The following is a 19859-nucleotide window of genomic DNA, read 5'->3' on the forward strand; positions in this document are numbered from 1 at the left end:
ATCTGTAGCCTCTTTTCAAATTACTCACATGAACAAAATTTCTTAAACTTTAGATATTCAAGTATTTTAGTTCCTACTTAAGAAAACCATTGATGTTTTTGCGTATTGACCTTATATCTCACAACCTTGCTGAATTCGCTTACTACCCCCAATAGGTTTTTTTTTGTAAGTTCATTATTATTTTCCACATAAAGCTCATGTTTTCTGCACATAAATATAATTTTACTTCTTAATTTCCAGTCAGCAGGACTTTATTTCCCTCTTGCCTTATTACATTGACATGATAATCCCAGGCCCTAAGAGTTTTATAGTTTTAGCTCTTACTTTTAATTCTTTGATCCATTTTTGAGTTAATTTTTATATCTGATATGAGATGGAGGTCCCACTTCATTTGTTTGCATTTGGCTGTCCATTTTTTATACCATCATTTGTTAAAAAGAATATTCTTTCCCCATTGAATCACTTGGCACCCTTGTCAAAAGTCAATTGTAACTGTAAAGGTTTATTTCTGGACTCTACATTCTATTCCATTGATCTATAGCTCTGTCCTTATGCAAGTCAGTTACAGTCTTAATTATTGTAATTGCAGTAATATTCGAAATTGGACAGTGTGAGTTCCAAGTGCCCCCCACCCCTTTTAATATTGTTTTGACTATTCTGAGTTCCTTGCATTTTCATTTAAATTCTAAGAACAGCTTTAAATTTCGGCAAAAAAAAAAACAAAAACAAAAAAAGGGCAGCTGGGATTTTGATTTGGATTGCATTGAAACCATAGATCAACTTGGGGGAGCATTGTCATCTTAACACTATTAAGTCTTCAACTGATGAACATTTTCTATTTATTTAGGTCGCCTTTAATTTCTTTCCATGACATTTTGTAGTTTTTTCACTTCTTGAGGTGAATGCTAAGGGGTGTTTAGTAAGAACTTTCCTCTTTGGCTGGTTAGAATTCTCCACTACTGGGCGATATCTGGGACCTCAGTTCGGCTCATGCAGATCCCCATAACTTGTTCTCTGCCAGCCTAGCAGAGAACTATTCTTTATAAGCACAGCATAGTATTCCGCCCAAGATTGAAGGAGACTCAATATTAACTTTTAAAATGACATCTCTTTCCAGCCCCCTTGTTTCATTAACTTTTCTGACATATTCTAATAGCCTCAGCAGCCCCAAACTCGGATCTCTGTTTCCTTCACCCAGTGTTCTCCATCTTTGGGGTCTACCCCTCTGATACAATTTGAAAATTGATCCAAAGCAGAAATCTAGATTGAATGTGGAATTCACATCATACATGAGTTTCCCTTCTTTCAAGAACCATATAACTGCATTGTCTGTTGTCCAGCATCTGAAAAGTATTGCTTTATCTCTTGTCTAGCTTTATAGTTTTACCAAGGAAAGGTAAATCTTGTGCTCTGTTATGACAAGAGCCAGAAATTTCTGAAATTTATGTTTTCAGTTTATTACATTAATAAGCTTATTAAGCTTGTTTCAAACTAAGGTTTGATTAAAAACTCATTGAATCTATAGATTAAATTGAGAATTTATATATTTACATTGGCTCTTCCCATCAATGAACATAAGGTATTGGATTTTCTTTCAGGCTTTTCAATAAAGCTTAAACATTTTATATGTTAAATCTTACACTTTTTGTTGGATTTAACTAAAATAATATTTTTCCCATTTTAAGCAGTATCTTTTGTCATAACTGATCTTAACCATGTGACTAAACTTCATTAATTATAAAAATTTTCATATTGATATTAACTACATTGCCAAGCTTTCTAATTGTAATCATTTGCATCTATACTATTTCCTATCTTCCTTATTCACAGTGATATACTCTACTGCTAATTATAGCTATTTTTTCCTCTTTTTTGTCCTTACACCATTTATTTACTTTTGTCTTACTGTACATTATTCTATAGAAGTAATGAACTTAGGTCTGAATTTCCAATCTCAGTATTAATATTAGTATTTGCTCTAAGGGCAATCTGGATTTTGACTTAGCTTGTAGCTAAACAATACAGGTTCTGGTTTTAGGTCTGATTTATTCTCAATTTATTTCGATCTTGCAGTGTTTCTTTACTTTCCATGAGTAGAGCAATGAATAACAGTATGTTTTCTCTGGTCTCTAGATGTTTTAAAGCTAGATATCAATTTCTCAAGGTATTTGATCTGTAGTACTGGCAGTAATAGATAGAGGTTTATGAAAATAATTTTGATAAAAACAAATTCTTTGACTATGACTTTTTTCTAACAAAAATGATCTCTTCCTTAGGAATTGGTGTGCTTATGTACATACCAGATTATCTCCCACAGTGATACTGGACAACCAAGTCACTTATGTTCCAAGTAGGGGAGGGCCCTGTGGCTGGAACAATGGATTCTGTCCTCAGAGGTATGTAACAGTTCTTGAAAATAGACACTTCTTATACCATAATCATGTATGGCTTAGAATATGTGAAGTTAATCAACCCAGACACATATGTTTAGTAGGGTCAGGGTAGGGTCCTCACATCAAACTAGATGTATGATCTTAAATAAGTAAAATGTGGATATTAATAATACTTGCCTCATATGGGTGTTTTTAAAATATGTGAGATAATGCAGTATTATACTTAGCCTAGTGCCTGGTACTTTGTAAGTTTCAATGTTAATTCTCGTGCTTATTTCTATTTTTACTACTACTATTACTTTTATGCTATAATCTGATCAACAACCTGTCCTTTATTTTCTTATGAAATTCATATACAGCTTTAAAGGTTTATTGATAATTTCCTTTTCATATTAGGTTAGAGAGAAGTCCATAACTTGGCAAGCCACCAATTGCAATTATACCTGGTAAAACAGAATAGTGGGCCCTTTCATCTCGTGTCTATTCTAATGGCTCATGTTAGTTTTCATTTAAAAAAAAAAAAAAAAAGTCTATGTAATTGTCCTAAAACACAGGGCTGAGTAACTGATAAATTCTCTGAATTCATACAGTCACAGTAGCTCAGCTGGGGGTATTTCTGAAGAACCTGAAATAAGAACTAAAATTGTTATTCAGGTCATGATGGTTAATGTCATGCAAATTGTCATACAAATAACTCAGGCAATGAATCTGACACATCGGTAATCTGGAAGAGTGTGCAGTAAGAATACATAAAATTAAGGTGTTTCTTAACCTTTGAGGAACAGCTAAGGTTCATGGTCCAGAGAGCTAAGCATATCTTAGGGATTTGAGAAAGCCGAGCACCAGTTCTGCTTTCAGCATCTACTTCCTTTGTGACAATTTCCTTGTTGACATGAGATACAAAGAATACGTTGTTAATTCTTTTAGTAATAAAAATATTACCACAGTATCCCGTATCAAACTGCCCTTCTGAGTTCAAGGTGAACTTTTTTTTTCTTTGAACAAATCGGAAATATGCATCTTTATTTTTATCTCTTATTTTTCTCTATCTTTTAATGGGTCTTTCCATTCATTCGCTATTTCAGTACATACGCAATGTTTGTCACTTTTCTATTACGTTTGAGCCACATACATCAGAAATCCAATTTCCCAAAGCAGTGACATTGACTCCACCAATAATGCAACTACTGCTTGAGTTCACCCTTATAAACTAGAAAGGGTCTCTTTCCAAACTGCCTTCCTATTACCTTTAGCTACTAGACTAGAGACGACATGTCACTGGAAAGAGTTATTTACCGAATATAATTTACTAAGACAAACATGGATAAATAATACTTTCTAATAATAAATAAAGCCTACTTATAGAGATGGAGAGAATCTCATCTTAAAATTGAGGAATAACCTCACACATTTTGAATTACCCATCAAGTTATAGCAGAAACTAAAATCCAAGTCTCCTTAACACTGTTATGTTTCTGTTATGTTTGTTATGTTAGTTATGTTTGTTATGTCTGTTATGTTTCCTCCACATAATCAGAGTTTATCCATGAGAGCGACTTGTGTTGTCTGCAAATGGTTGTATGCGACAAACTCTAGATCATACAGGGGAGGCTAACCCACACAGCATGGGTTAAAGTCCTAGCTCCATCCCTTTTAGATATGGAATTTTGAGCAAGTTATTTCATTTTTCTGTTAATCATGTTCCTCATCAGCAAATCAGGATAATAATAGTACTTTCCTCGAAGAACTAATATGAGGATTAAACAAGATAATACATGCCAATTTTCATAGACCTGTTTGATAAATATTAGCTATATATTGAAGTCATAGGGATAAAAATAATATGGCAAAATTGTATTTATGATTTACATTTACATACATAGAGCCTGTAATTTAGTATCATTCACTATTTATATTGATTGTTGAAATGTTATAGTTTCTTCATGGTTTCCTTCCATGGTTTCTTCTCAGAAATAATATTTTCTCATGTTAGATCTCTCTCTCTCTCTCTGAGAAATAGTTTATGAGAGAAATAATACATAGTATGATTTAAAAACTTGAGAAATGAGAAACCTCGGGTTGAAAATAATAGTGGTTATCAATTTCGATTAGATCACTAATATCCAACTAGTTTTAAGTCATTTGATATTGATTTGGAGGAAAACAGATCCTTTTAACTTATAACAATATAAAAACTAATAATTGAAATAAAATAAATTATCCCCATAAACTATTTAAAATTTTGAATTCAAATAAGTTTTAACATTGGTTTAGTGAAAAGCATTTCCAAGGGGAAACCTACAGTATCTTTAGAAGATATAATGATAAGTATAAGTTTAAAATACCAAATAGTATGACCCTTAATATATTTTATAATGTTTTTAAAGAAATCTAAGTTTGACAATAATATTAATAATAAATAAAATAACAGATAATGATAACTGAATGCTATTTCAAGAATCATCCCACTTTGCAATGATTATTCCAACTGGTAATTTAATGTGAAACAAATAATCCATTTTTCCCAATGGTTCTCCTCTCTAGATCTCAGAGGACATCAAATCCTGTCCACAGGATGCAACATAAAATTGTCACCTCTTTGGAATGGAAGTGCTGTCCTGGGTTCAGTGGAGCAAAATGTCAGCTAAAAGGTATATTCTAATATTAATTTTATAGTAACAATTACAGGCATAAAATTTCTGAAGAATAAGCAACTAATTCCAGTAAAGAAAAAAAGAGTTGCCTTTTCTCTTTGAACTGGTTAGTTCCAGTTCAATTTTTTGAAATAATATTGTATCTATGAATGAAATTCCGTTTTAAAGCATATATACAAATATGGCATGAATTATTCTGCTTTATATCTATACATCCTAATGGAGCCATTTCTTCAGCTGAGATTTTAAGGCTTTTCTGGTGGCAAAGCTGATCAAACACACAGTAATTTGCCGTGGCTTAACATCTATGTGACTATTATTTTGCTTTTGGCTTTAAACAGGTTTCCTTTGAAAAATAAGATATGGCATCAGCATACATATTTTAAATGAATGAATATCACGAGAAAGGCCGTTAGCAGGAATTCAATCAGCAGTGTAAGAGACTGTGATTAAAAATTAATATAAGTGTGGGGAAACCATTATGATTCTTATTAAAAAAAAAAAAAGAAAGAAAGTTGTAACATAAAAGCTCTAGGAACCCTGCAGTTTAGCTAGGGATATTACATATGGTTCTTCTAGGCCAATTCAACAAGAATCTAGAGGTTTGTTCTGGGTCTAGCCTAATTTCAGAGATGTTAAAAAAAATTAATACATTTTCAAAGTATATCATGAATATGTACTTTATAATCAGATCAAGTAAAATTTTAAACAAAATATTATCTATACAGAAAATATTTGGAAACAAGGTAATTCAGCATATTCTTTGAAAATCCAAGTATGATACTGCTTTCAAAGGACTTTGGATTTCCATGAGGTACACAGATATACTCACAGAGGTAAAATATATTTGTTTATTGTCTGTATATGGCAGATGGCTAAAAATTCTGGATAGTATTTAGAATTATATTTCTAAAGTCTGTGATTAGTTTTTATATTTCTCTTCTTATATAAAAAAAGGATTTCTTAGGAATATTAATTCCATTATTATTTCTTAAAGATTCAAGTGTTTGTTCACAGCATACCTTTCTAGAAATATAAATGCCATTACACATCCTGTTGTACATAAGGGGCTTAATGGAGATACATGGCAGGAAGCAAAGTCTGTATGTCAAGGGCTGTCCTGGGCTCCAGCTGGTAACTGTGATTTCCTCATGCATGCTTCATCCTTTTATACCTACTATAGTTGATCCTTGAATAACGCAGAGGTTAGGGGTGCTAACATTTCCCACAGTTAAAAACTTGCATATAATTTTTGCCTTCTCACAAACTTAACTACAGTCGTCCCTTGATATCTGTGGGAGATTGGTTACAGGACCCCAGCGGATACCAAAATCTGAGAACGCTCAAGTCTCTAATATCAAATGGCATAGAACAGTACATACCATGGGCCTTCACATCTGTGAATTCCAAACCACTAATCAAAAATACTATTTTCCATCCAGATTGGTTGAATCCACAGATGTAAAACATCAGATATGGAGGGCCAGCTGTATATTTATTGAAAAATATCCACGTATGGGTAGATCCACACAGCTCAAGCCTATGTTGTGCGAGGGTCAACTGTGATTGATTATTAATTACAATGTGGACTATATACATCTAGAAAGAAAGGAAACACAGAATTCCATCATTATAAATATATACACAAGACTGTATACCTACTATAAAAAGAAACAAGACTGACAGTTTTGAATATCTACTATATACTATTATTCCCCCTTTTTTTCAAAGTATTATATATTTAAATTTGATTCAAGTAGTTTAGTTTTGTTTAATGACACCTTGTGTTCTAATTGGAAGTAAACTGTGGATATCTTTCATACTAGATTTATAAATTGTTATCTTGAATTCCCGTTAACAAAAATGTCCCAGAACAGTGTTGACTGTGTCCTTCTGTCACAATACCATAATTAGAATTACTCATAATTCACGTTTCTGCCAATTAAGCTGTTGTGGAAAGATCTTTCTATTGAAATCTATGGTAGGAATAATTTTCTGAAGGCATGTATGCCTATTGTGTCATTGTCATACAATAAATTCTAATATAACTGTGATTCCAAAAGAACCCACTGTTATTCCCTACAATATTATGATCATCCCATTATTCATTTTTATTGCAGTACATAAAAATTGTTGAATTTTTCATTAGTGCAATTGATGCACTGTATGTATCAAGAACTACTGTGTCCCTTTGTCCCTTGAATCAGTCTTCATTATCTTATCTATTGTGGTTTGTTTGTTTGTTTGTTTTCACAATTTTCCCTTCTGATTTCTACCCCAAATCATGTCAAGTTCCTCCTCCTTTTTTTTTTTATCACACTTTATATATGTGCCAACAGTCTTTTGTTCTTATGTGGGAGAGAAAATTGGCAGGTTTCCTTTGACAGCCCTCTCCACGCTGTCTCATATGACAAGCAGCCCCAAATATGGCAACGATAATCGGTGTGGCTGATCTGTTCTTTAAATTTCTTCAGAGCCCTGAAGGGTTTTGAATAACCTTGTTGGGTAGCTTACCACTATAATTACTTCAGTGCTAGTCCTTCACAACACCAGGAGATTATTTTATTCATAGAAAATTTATAAAAGACTATATAACTTTCACAAATCCCTGCTTCCTTGACAAGTTTCCTCCCCACGAAATAAATTTTATAAAACAAAAGTAATGATTTCATTTTAGTTTATATCACAGCAGAGAGATCTTTTTAATTATATGAGAGAAAGAGCACTAGATCAGGAATAATCACTGAAGCTGCTAGCAACTGTACTCTTTTACTTCTTCTCCACTTGTCTACTGCTCTCTCTCTCTTACTTTCTCCCTTATTCTATATAGATCCATCCCCAACCTGTTAGGAAGAGATGCTGTAATTCAAAATCTATGGGGCAGTTCTACCTGTTGTCTTATTCTACAGTGTGCTATTTATAATATTACTGAACCTCTCTACACATGCTCTTTTCGCTGCAACTCAGATAACCAAAATTCTAGTAATAAGTTCTAGATTAGCTTATTAAAACATTAGTCATACTTGCAAGAGAAAACAAATTTTTTAAAAATTTAAGTGAATAGAACTTCATTGAAAAAAAAGAGCATGAAGTCCAACAAAAAGTAATACATTTGCTATGTTTTACATTTGTTATGCCTTTTGAGAGTCTTCAGAAACTAATCTAATTTTGTGATATCCAAGACTTTTTTTTTGAAATGTCAGTAACAAAATGCTTTTTAAAGAAATTTTATAAAATTTGCAATAATATGCTTTTCCAGTAGATGTCTCTAAAATATTCTGAAGTAAAACAAGTAAATTGTGGTTTGCTCTAATGACACAAAACACAGACATTTCATTTCAAATAATGTTAGATCAGAGAGGAAAAAAAGAAAAAACTTCTCTGTAAATCCATTAAAAAATCCAGTCAGCTTTAGTTAGATCCTCCATATAGGAAAAAAGTATTTTATAAAATTATGCTTTATAAAATCTATCACAAATATTCTAAATGCTGAAAAAATATAATCATGCAGTTCTGGAAATAGCCTGACCCCTGCCATATGTTATAAGTATATGAACACATTTCATTTCATACTGCGAAATAATTTAATAAATTTTATAAGTTATTATAACTCACATTTTAAAAATGGAGCTTCTCCAGTAAGATTATCTTAAAATATTACCTCAATTAATATGAAACAAAAGTTATAATATTTAAAACAGAATAAATATATCTTATATTTTTGCATTTTTAATTCTTCCAAGTGATGGTTAATGTTCTCCGCTTTGGAAAAGAATCTTACTTCCTGTACACATCTTGCTCAAAATTATGATGCATTTTGTCAAAACTCACCATGTACCTTAAATCTTAGTTGCACCAAATTTCCTTCTTTGATTGAACTATTAAATCCCAGTAAATCTTTATACATGTACCGAACGCCACCATGCAGACATTCACTTAATGTGGCAGGATCAGCTGGAAACCGGTTTTGTCAAGCCGCACAGGAAGGTTTCTGCTTCTAAGGGAGAGAGAGCAAGCTTCCTCATTACTGAGTTGCCATTAATGACTTTCTCCATGTCTCAGAGGCCTGAAAGAGAAAAAAAAAAATACACTCATAAATAACACCTGTCTAATTTAAAAAAAAAAAGAAAGAAAAAAGGGAAATGCACCTAATGAGGAGGCTGTTTCTCTTGACATTCACTGACCTTGCCTGCATCTCTTAAGTCCTTCATCATTAAGGTCAGAGTTTCTTAGTGCAAGGAAACAGAAGTAATCATATTAGGAGAAGAAAGAAAAAGGAATCTAATTTTTTAAATATATTGAATTTTTTTTTTAAATCCAAAGTGCATAAAGATCTTTAAAAGTTACTAGACTTAAATAAATACCATTCTGTTTCAACTCCAATCTCATAGAAAGAAACAAAGTAAAGGACTGTGCTTAAGTGCACAATGAGATAGATTGCCTGGAAAATCTAGGATCAGTGGCAGTCCTTATGGTAGATACATTTGGGAAGACATTTGGGAAGACAGAAGGATTGCTAAATGAAAAAATAAAAGCACATCGATCAACCGGGAACTTTATTACAGGAGAGTAACTGACTCCATTGTCAGAGATTCTATCAGCGCTTTTTCACCAGCTAAACCTCCTGCAATAAATTGGGATGAATGCAAGTATTGAACTCCAGTCAAGAAACAGAGCTAGAAAAAGATAATAAACTATTGAACTAGTTAAACAGGCATTTCAAATTTTTAACAGCCTTGGCGGGGACTCCATCCAATGAATTCCAGAGAAAAGAGATTCACATGACAATTGTATCCCAAAGATCTTTGTGTGGTACTTAACCATTTTTTTTTCCCCCCCTCTCAACTTAAGAGAACAATTTCCTCACCTATTTCATTCTAAAACAATTTAAAGATAACTGTAGCTGAGAGCAAATGGGAAGTTTTATGCAGATACACACACTCACACTCACACACACACACACAGTCACATTAGTTTTTGTCATTCAATATTTATGTTTCCTATTACAGTTTCTTTCAAATCAGTCTTTTTAAAACTTCACAATATGGAGTTTTAATTTTTCTTATTTCATGTGTATTATTTTCCCTCATAATAAGGAGTAAATCACTAAAGATTAGTATGCAAAAAAACTAGACTTTTAGTCGATTCTTTTTGAATTATTCTCTTTTTCAATTTCTTTTTTTTTCTGAAGAGATTAATTTCTCTTCTCCCACTTGTTACTGATTTAAAATTTTTTTATCTTTTTCATTTTTATTTCTAATCTGCTGATTTTCTCCAGTATGTCACTTTCTATTCTCTTGTTTGTAATGCAATTGCATTTTTCCAGATCACATGAATGAAATTTATTTGAAATTCTTTTGACCCTAAAATAGAAAACTAGACTTTAGCTATTCATTTACTTCCTTTCTATTCTTAACACTTGATCTCTTACCCAGGTTTGTTTTCACTTTCTGTACATTCATCTTACCTCGATTGCACTGCACAAAAAGAACTCTGAGGATGACCTGCCCCCACTCAAATACAACCCTTGAAGACTTAGAATCCTCTCACACCTACTCTTGTGTGTGTAGGTCAGTGTGTATATGTAAGATTCCCTACTTTGCTTGTGCTCAAATGGAAAACACTAAGGGAAATGCAATGTTATTATCTCCACATTCAATATACAACATACAGTACTTTGTAAAGAATGAGACAAAGAGAAGAGATTTCATTTGAATATAATAACGCAACATAAAATAATGCCTTACTGTTTATAATAAAGCTTTAGCAAAGCATTTTGAAACTCTGGAAATAAACCCTATGTAAAATTCTGTTGTGACTTTTGTTGAATAAGGGGCCATATTCAAACATTTAACAACTAATTCAGTATTAATTAATATATAAGTCAATTTACAAATCAAAAATTGGGAATACATTATTTTCTTAAGTTAATGCATATATTATCTATAATATATTATAAAATTTCATACCAGGTAGTATAAATCATAATAAACCATTCATCCTACTATTCCAATAATTTCTGAACAATGTATTAATTTCTATAAATTATTGGTGTGTTCTTTCTTTTGACATAGATGACTCCAGCTAAATAATGTCCTGTCACAGAGATGATTTAATATAGGGAACTGCCACAATCTCTTTTAAAGACTTCTCCATTAGATTTACAGTCATTGGGTCACATTAGATATTGGTAAATTGATAATTTTTATCAACATCAATGATATTACCATTCTTCAGAATTAACAGTGACTGCATTCAAATTTTTTCCAGTTCTTGAATACTATTTACATTTTTAATATTCAAGATATTTATTATTAACTGAATCACAGACATTCTTGTAGGAATGTACAATTTAATTAATTTATAGATCTTTGCAAATGTCATCTGGCCAAATTCATGGCACCATAAATCAAGAAACTTAAAAATTTATTATATATTTGAGTTTTGTCATATAAATTTCATTTTTAGATAATTTATTAGAAAATCTATGTTTCTCATGTAATGGATCCCTTATCAATTTTTGTTTCAAATAGCTTATATATACATTTTTATATCTAAAATATTTTTCATCAGTATTAAAATTATCTCTAGTTCAGTAAGGGTAACTTCTATTCCCTATTTCTATTAGAATATTATTTCTAAAAACCAGTTCTCTCTCTCTTTTTAAAAAGCTTATTTTCCAAATGCTAACCATAAAACTGATTTGCAGTGCTATGACTTTATCTGAATTATGCCAGAGGTAAATTATTTTCTGAAATGATCAATTATTTCAATTATATGACATATTAAAAATTCTAATTTTCTCTTCTATTTTTCTTGTATTGACTTTTTATTGATATACTTGATAAAGTATTTTTGAATTTTTATATTATTTTAAAAGTTTTGCTTTACTTGAAAATTTTTAACATTATAAAAGCTTATTTCATAACATTGTTATAAAGTTCTTTAATATTTTCCCCTTGATGATTACAAATGAATTTTAATAGAAATTGAATGCCATTAAGATGAAAAATAAGTCTAGTAATTTTAATTTTAAATAATACAAATTTAGATCATTATTTGAATCTAACATCAATATAGCAAGTAAAAATTACCCATTAATTTTTATTGAAGATCATGTTAAATTTCATTCTAAAAATACATATTATTTCTTTTAGATTTAATTGATTTTTTGATATCGATTTGATATTTTTATTGACATTTTATACATCAAAACCAGTTCCAGATTAACTGATTTTTTTACATTCTATCATTAGATGATCCAGGTCCAGGTTCATTTTTGATAAAATTTGTTTTTTCTCAGAGTCAAAAAATTCACACTCATGAATCTGAAAGAAATGCTTTGAAAATTTAGTTAAATTTTTGTGTCTTTTCCAGTGTTTTTAATAATTTGTTATAAATTCTTAAATAATATTTATCAAAAACTATGCAGTGATAACAATTAATATATATTAACGAGTAAACTAAAGTACCAAATGATTTGAAAATTCTAACTACTACATAAACCAAACAATGATAAAACTGATGAGTCTGCTAAGACATTGAATGTTCATAAAGTCTATGCAGAGCATAACATGAGCCCAAAAATGCTAATCTGAAAAACATTTCTCAAGTGTTTTACAATAGGAATTCCATTCATCATATATCCTACAAGACATATCCTTATTAACTTGAAATAAGTTAATATTATAATTTTTACATTAATTTTATCACTTATTACACATTATATATTTATCAACAGGTGTGACTGTACTTCAATATTTTAATAATTGGTAGGCCTTATTGATGCATACTGACTAAATACAATCTTGGAGGTAGGTATGTGGAACATTGATAGGTGAGAGTGAGGAGTAATAGCCTAAGTTTTCAGTAGAAAGGGCTTTTATTTATGAGACATTCTAAAATTGTCTATGATTTGATCACTGGGAAGATGGCTTAAACACTCTTCACATGTTTCCATGCTTAGCAGTACCTCTTCAGGGACCTTGTGTCATAACAATAGAGAGAATGGTATTATCTATGTGAGGGAATCGGGGAACTGTGAAAAGCACTTTCCACCCTGCCCCACATCACTTACCTCTTATAAAGGCCCACTTCTCTATGGAATGGTAGGAGACTCAAGGTTTTCGTTCATTAGAGTTTTAATAAATCATGTCTTCAACTTATGTTCTTGTTATCAACAACCATGTGTGACTGTTTAAAAATCTAGGAAAATTGATTTTTAATTGCAATTTTAATATAAAAATATCTGGCATTTTCTGCCTCTAACAATGAATTTACTTATTAGAATCAGAAAATTTGCAATTCATTCTAAATCAGTACTTCTTAACCAGGTTCATACCTCATAATTACCTGTTCATACCTCATAATTAGACTTTTAAATATATACATATATACACATGCGCAATTCCCTAGAACAGATCTACTTAATCATAATCTTCGGATGGAGGAATGGAAAAAAATTTGATACTTTTAGCATTTCAAAGTTTACAGGTACTTCCGATTTCCATACATGATGAAAAATTACTGTTTTTGAGAAACATTTTTTAAAAAAGTAATATGTCTTTAAAGTTCATGAGACAAAAGGAAATTTGAATAACAATCTTGCATGCCACAAAACAATATAGTTTTTGTTTTTACTATAATTATGTATTGCTTGCTAACAAAGTGTCCACTGGCTATCAAGTTATGGTATGCCCTTCAATCCATCAGATCTTTTTGTTTTCTTATGGTCTAGCTCAAAAAGGTAAGCAGTATGACAATGAAAATACTATTTGTACATTTTATTAAACTCATCTGTTCCTTTTGCTGTAAATACTTAGAACTCTGTATCTTGAACACTCATACTGTTAAGAGAAATAAAATAGAGAGGTGGGAAGTTGCTAGAGAAGATTTATCTTGATGCTCTACTCCAGTGATTCTCATACTTTAGTGTACATTGGAATTACCTGGAGAGCTTGTTAAACCACAGATTGCTGCCCCACTTCAGTGTTTGTTTTAAATTAGCAGGTCTGGGCTGGGGCCTAGATGTTGCATATTCAAAAGTTCCCAGGTGACGCTGATACTGCTGATTCAGGGACCTGAGTTTGAGAACCATGGCTTACTCTCTAGTTGCCTTCCTGGATAGACAGCTTTTAGCTGCCAGAAAAATGCTTTATTAGATCATCTAAGGAGGAATTTTGATTTTTTAAAATTATGCAGTTATTTAATTGATATGTTTGTGTGAATTAATTTGAATTTAGACTATGAGAACTTTATTGCTAGGACTGAGTAGAAAATTAACACTTTTTGCCACCTACCACAGCCCCCAGATAAGTACACTTTCTCCCAAGCTGCAGACTGTCTTCTTCAACCGAATAAATCAACAATTACTCAGGACTTTAAGTAATACTTTTGGGGGAAAAAAAGAAACAAAATCAAAACAATAACTCTGAACATGAATGGAAATTCATTAATTTAACTCAATGCTCTGAAGAAAAGCATTGCAAAATTCAATCTAACAATAAAAACTAACTCAAATTAGTGTCAAATATATTATACTTTCTATGGAGTGGAGATGCTTTAAGATTATTGTCACAGCCACAAATGCACTAGGGAGTATAATTAACATGTGCCCAAGGTTCAGTTTCATTGGTACATAATTTCACATGGGAAGAACAGATACCAAACACTTGTTTTCTCAGATTTTAATATGCAGACTTTAATGAATAAATTTGTTCATTAGAAGTCTGAAAATTATAGACATACATTGCTTAATGTTCAATATTTTTAATAAATTTCTTTAAACTGTTTTCCCCAATGAAAAATTATATTGCCATTGAAAATATTACTTGATTTGTGGAAAATGGGAAGGGATTCTTTAACAGAGTTAGATTTATTTTATTAGAATTTCTTTTTTTCTAAAATGTCACTGATTTCACAGGTCAATCCCCTTGAGATATATCCTGTAACAGTTTACAGTTTACTTGTAGTCTTTACGTTCTGAGCCTATGTATTTCTTAAATATCTGGTAAAAACCCATTTAGGTGGCACTATTACTTAAACAGATATTCTTTCAAGTAAGAATCCTGTAGCTCTCCCTTATTTCCAAGTAGACACCAGTTGGCATAGACATTGTCAAACAAACAGCTTTTGTGGCTGTTCCCCTAAAAAACTTTTAACACAGCTGATTTTAAAGTCCCCTTAATTATGCAGGCACTTTACAACTTCCAGTTTACAGTTTCCCCCAAACTACCAACCATTTTCCCTTAATAGGAGACTTGAATAATTTTATTTTTTTTTCAAACATAATTAGAGTTCCGCCTCCAAGAGCAATGTGATAACACATTGCCCTATGAGTAGGGGCAGAGCAGCTTACTCTGCAATCATCCTGGACCATCATGCTTCAGTACACAGGAAAATGAACATCAGCCACATATTACTGGAAAAAAATGAGGCAGGCCCAATGCTTAACTCTCTCTTCTCTCCTTTTGCTTCCATCTAGCCCAGGAACAGCAGCATTTGCTACACACCAACCAGGCTGAGAGTCACGCAGCTGTTGGCGGAGCAATAGCAGAGCAACTGCAGCAGCAAGACTGTTGTGACCCAGGTTCGTAATTGCTATCATCTCTAACCTAACTATTGTCAACACTTTAGGACAACATCCAAACAAGAAATCACTTGGCTGTCAAATGTTTGATGATGACACATTAACATACCTGGTGCTTATGTTGGGAGAAACTGGTTGCGCTGCAGGTTCCCGGCCGGAAAGGGACCATGCGTAATTATTGAAGCTCTGTGTGCAAACACAGAAGGGAAACAAAAATGCTGTCATACAGGGTTGTAAGGAAATCGCAGGTCCCCAAAATAAATTCAAACTTTTCTCCTCCTAAGACCGCATTCGTGGAAGAATCTTGATATGGAAGGAACGACTTGATCATTTATTTTAAGGGAGCTAAAAAGGCTCCCTTTCATTGGTTGATGAGATCACCAACAGGTGTTGATCGCTAAGGAAAATAATTGTGACTAAGAATCAACAAGAATCTCTTGATCACATAGTTTTTCATCTTTCTAATCATAGTACTTTATCATTTCCTTTAGGCTTAACTTTATCATTTAGAAATATATTCGGTTACTGATAAAAACATCTCTTCATTGTGTTTGGCATAGGTCTAGTCGTACAATATCAGGCACTCAAATTGAGAAATGTGAATTAAGGGGATCTCTTTAAGACTGCAGGTAAATATATCTTAGAAACTGTAGTCTGAATTTTTTAAGGGATTGAAATTCAAGATCTTCATAAAATACCATAAAATCCTCCTTGAATTATTGAAGCACATGCATAAAGGCATGGAAAGCATTATTGCTGTATAAAGTGATTTAAACTAAATTCTGAATCTCTTTATCTCTCATTAAAGAATGTCTCAGTAAAGAATAAAATCCTCAGCATACAGAAAAACCTACATACATGTAAGTGTACAGCTGCACACATTTAATGCTGAAGTGTTGGATTTGAAAGCAGAAGATTGGGCATTAGCCCTGTAACCTCAAACAAATTATTTTGGTTTTCTGACCCTCAATTTCTTCATCTGTTCAGAGTGTAACAACTTTTTAAGGTTAAAAGAAAAATGGAAAATTCTGGACATCGGTAAAACATTTTAGAAATCTAAGATATTATAATGCTTTTTATAAATTTCTACTCCAAAATAGTGTAAAATTTAGGTTGCCATTTGCTAAATGCACATACTTTGAAATATATAGTGCAAACATGGTTTATTTAAATTACCTTTAAACTTACCATGAAATTTGAGAGGTTTTAAATACGTATTTTTAAATGTTTCTAATTTTCTCTTCTTCTATGTACAGCAGTGACACAAAAAATGACTGACCAGATGAGTCAACAGGCAATGAAACTGACCCTTCTGCAGAAGAAAATTGACAATATTTCTTTGGCTGTAGCTGATGTAAAGGACACGTACTCCTCCCTAGAAGAGAAAATCAATGAAGATAAAGGCAGGGAATTTCAATCTTTTCTAAAAGGTAAAATTAAAACAAAATAAATTATTTAATTAAGACAAAAGGCAAATAACTCATTTATCTTTTCTCATATTACTTTGGTATCTTTGCTTTAGATTCAGTGGCATATAAGTATAAGACAAATGACTTAATAAAATATTTTTAAATCACTCAATCTCTGATATAACTTGAAACATCTGAATATTTTTTCACTACATATCAAATCTTTGAATATATCATCTGATTTATGGACATTATGTATGTATCTAGTTAAATAGCCTAACTCATACTTTGTTATAGTTAAAATGAGCCATACGTAATTTACTTCTATTGCTGTTTCCAGTTCAGGATAAAAATAAGGTTAAGAGATGATTAACAGAGTAGCTAGATAAGTGGTTGTCTCAATAATATTGATGAAGATATTGAGGATAAATCTAAAATGCATTACTATCCCAGAAATTATTTAGCTCCTAGAGTATAATAAATAAAAAATATTCCAAAACATCTCAGGCTATAGATATAATAATTATTTTATATATATGGATCAGCTTCTCCTGAATTTTGTGCTCTTAAAATAGCAGGCAGTGTTCCTTTCTGAAGTTTCTACATTATAACCTATTCCCTGTTCTAATCCAAGTTGTAAGAATTTATTTTCTGGCAGGTGTAGGAATGAAGTCTTGTTTTCTTGGTGGCTTTAAGCTGAGGCTTGTTCCCACTTTTTAGAGGCCACTGCATTTCTTGGCTCATGGCTTTCTTCTCCCATCTTTAAAAGCCAACAACAGCTGTTGAGTCCTCATGTCATCTCTCAGACCCACTCTTCTGCTTTCTTCTTCCTCTTCTAAGGACTCATGATAACACTGGGCTCCCCTGGATAATCCAGGATAATCTCCTCATCTCAAGATTCTTAACCTTAATCACATCTGCCAAGGCCCTTTTGCCATGTAAAGTAACATATGCACAGATTCAGAGAATAAGGGTGTGGACATCTTTGGCAGGACAGCATTATTCTGCTTCCCACAGAGGAGCATATATAGTAATTGCTATGGTAGAGTTATATGCAGGGTACAATGGGACTGTTTGATAGAAGAAGGCTTCTTTAAAAAGAAAGCATCTCAACTGACAAGTGATGGATTAGAAGTTGTTAATTAGCCAAAGGTGTTTCAGGTAGGGGTATGGATCTTTTAAGAAAATAGTTTAGTTACTAGGAGTGGCTCAATTCATTGGGTTTATTGTATGTTTCCAAGTTTCAGATTTACTGGTCCCTTTTATTTTGTTTTATAAATTAAAAAATACTTACTATACAACCCCATTTCTATCACTCACAAGTTTTGTTTTGTTTTTCTATTTTTTACCTGTGGTTCATAGGTAAAAGAGATAAAAAGGTGGAGGTTCCATTTCCATATCATCTACCCACACAGCAGCAATCACGATTATATTTTAACCATTCAGATAATTGGTACTATTAAGCCACTGAAAGAAAGCCCCTGTCCTATGGCAGCATAAGAGAAGAATATATTTTCCTGTATATTTTCATGATAGCATGAGAAAGATGTCAAATAGAAACAGTATATAATTGACTATAACCACCATAATGAAATTGTTCAGCAAAATTTTGTTATCATAATCTGAGAGAATTAGGCCAGTCAACTGCTTTTTTGTAAGCCTACTAACAAAAATTCTGATACTGACATAGTAAAAATATATACAATCATAACAACAGCAACAACAAAAACAAACAACAAAATTCCCACCTCATTAGGAGGCATTGATTATGTACTGAGCAAAATCAATTATGAGAAACAGAGGGCCTACAATTAATGAATGTTTGTACAGGCAACAAAAACTAATCTCACTTCCCCAGGTACTGTGTTTGACTAGCAAAACCACAATCTCTTCTCTTGCTTACTTTATATCTGAGGTGAGAAACACTACTTTATCAATGAGTAGCCATAAAAAGTGTTCAAAATCCAATGTCTGAACTCCTTAAGATGTATCTGGATGTCATGAATAGGCCATACATTCAGAGCCACAGAAGGGACATGTCAAGGTATCTGATATCAAATATATCTGTTAAATTACCAGAATCAATATCATCTTTTTTAGAAAGTAGAAGCACATGAGTCACATGAAACAGAATCAAATAGAGTTAAACAATGTGCTCACGCAGGTATTGACATAAAGCATTCTATTCTTATCATTCTATTTCAAACTTTTAGATCATGTAGTTTTTCACTTGCTAAAATTAAGCATCTATTGTCATTGTCCACAATTAAGTCAATTACACTTAAGTTTTATTTTATCTTTTCAATCTTGAAAACATTTTAAAGCCAAAATTATAAGGTTATAACTTCCAAATATATCTGATTCTTTACCTTGAATATTTTATTGTATTTCCTTAAGTTGTTGTCATAGAATTAAAGACAATATTAACTAACAGGAAATGAATAAATGATCCTGTAGAAAGTGTAAAGAAATAGCTTTGCTATACTCAGGGAAGTTAACATTTTATTTTAATATCAGAAATCTAATTTTCCAAATTTCACTTTGTATTGTATATAGAATGTACTCAATTAAGCTTTGTTGTATGAATGGGTGACTGGTTAAATGCTAAGTAAAATTTAGAAAATAAAAACACTTTAAAATCTTTCTGATGTGATTATTCATATTATTAAATACAAAAGCTGGGACTGTTTCAGTATAATTTATCTTAATCATGGCTATTTAATCCTTGATAATTAGTTTAGCCTTTCCTTAGTACTTTGGCTCTTTGTGTCACTGATTACTATTCCATACTTCACCATGTTTTTGTTTTTTTTTT

At 31.8% G+C, this 19859-nt stretch overlaps 1 protein-coding gene across 1 annotated transcript in view; it reads left to right on the forward strand.

Annotated features, from left to right (window-relative positions):
• MMRN1 (multimerin 1) overlaps window positions 1-19859 on the forward strand; it is a 55956-nt gene that overhangs the window by 14263 nt on the left and 21834 nt on the right. Inside the window, exons 2-5 of the mRNA XM_006910732.1 lie at window positions 2277-2396; window positions 4938-5044; window positions 15531-15635; window positions 16892-17066. Of these exons, the coding sequence (XP_006910794.1) occupies window positions 2277-2396; window positions 4938-5044; window positions 15531-15635; window positions 16892-17066 (507 nt within the window). The remainder of the gene's footprint in view (window positions 1-2276; window positions 2397-4937; window positions 5045-15530; window positions 15636-16891; window positions 17067-19859) is intronic.

The sequence above is a fragment of the Pteropus alecto genome, unplaced genomic scaffold (genome assembly GCF_000325575.1).
Source record: "Pteropus alecto unplaced genomic scaffold, ASM32557v1 scaffold63, whole genome shotgun sequence".
In the NCBI taxonomy this organism is placed as follows: domain Eukaryota; kingdom Metazoa; phylum Chordata; class Mammalia; order Chiroptera; family Pteropodidae; genus Pteropus; species Pteropus alecto.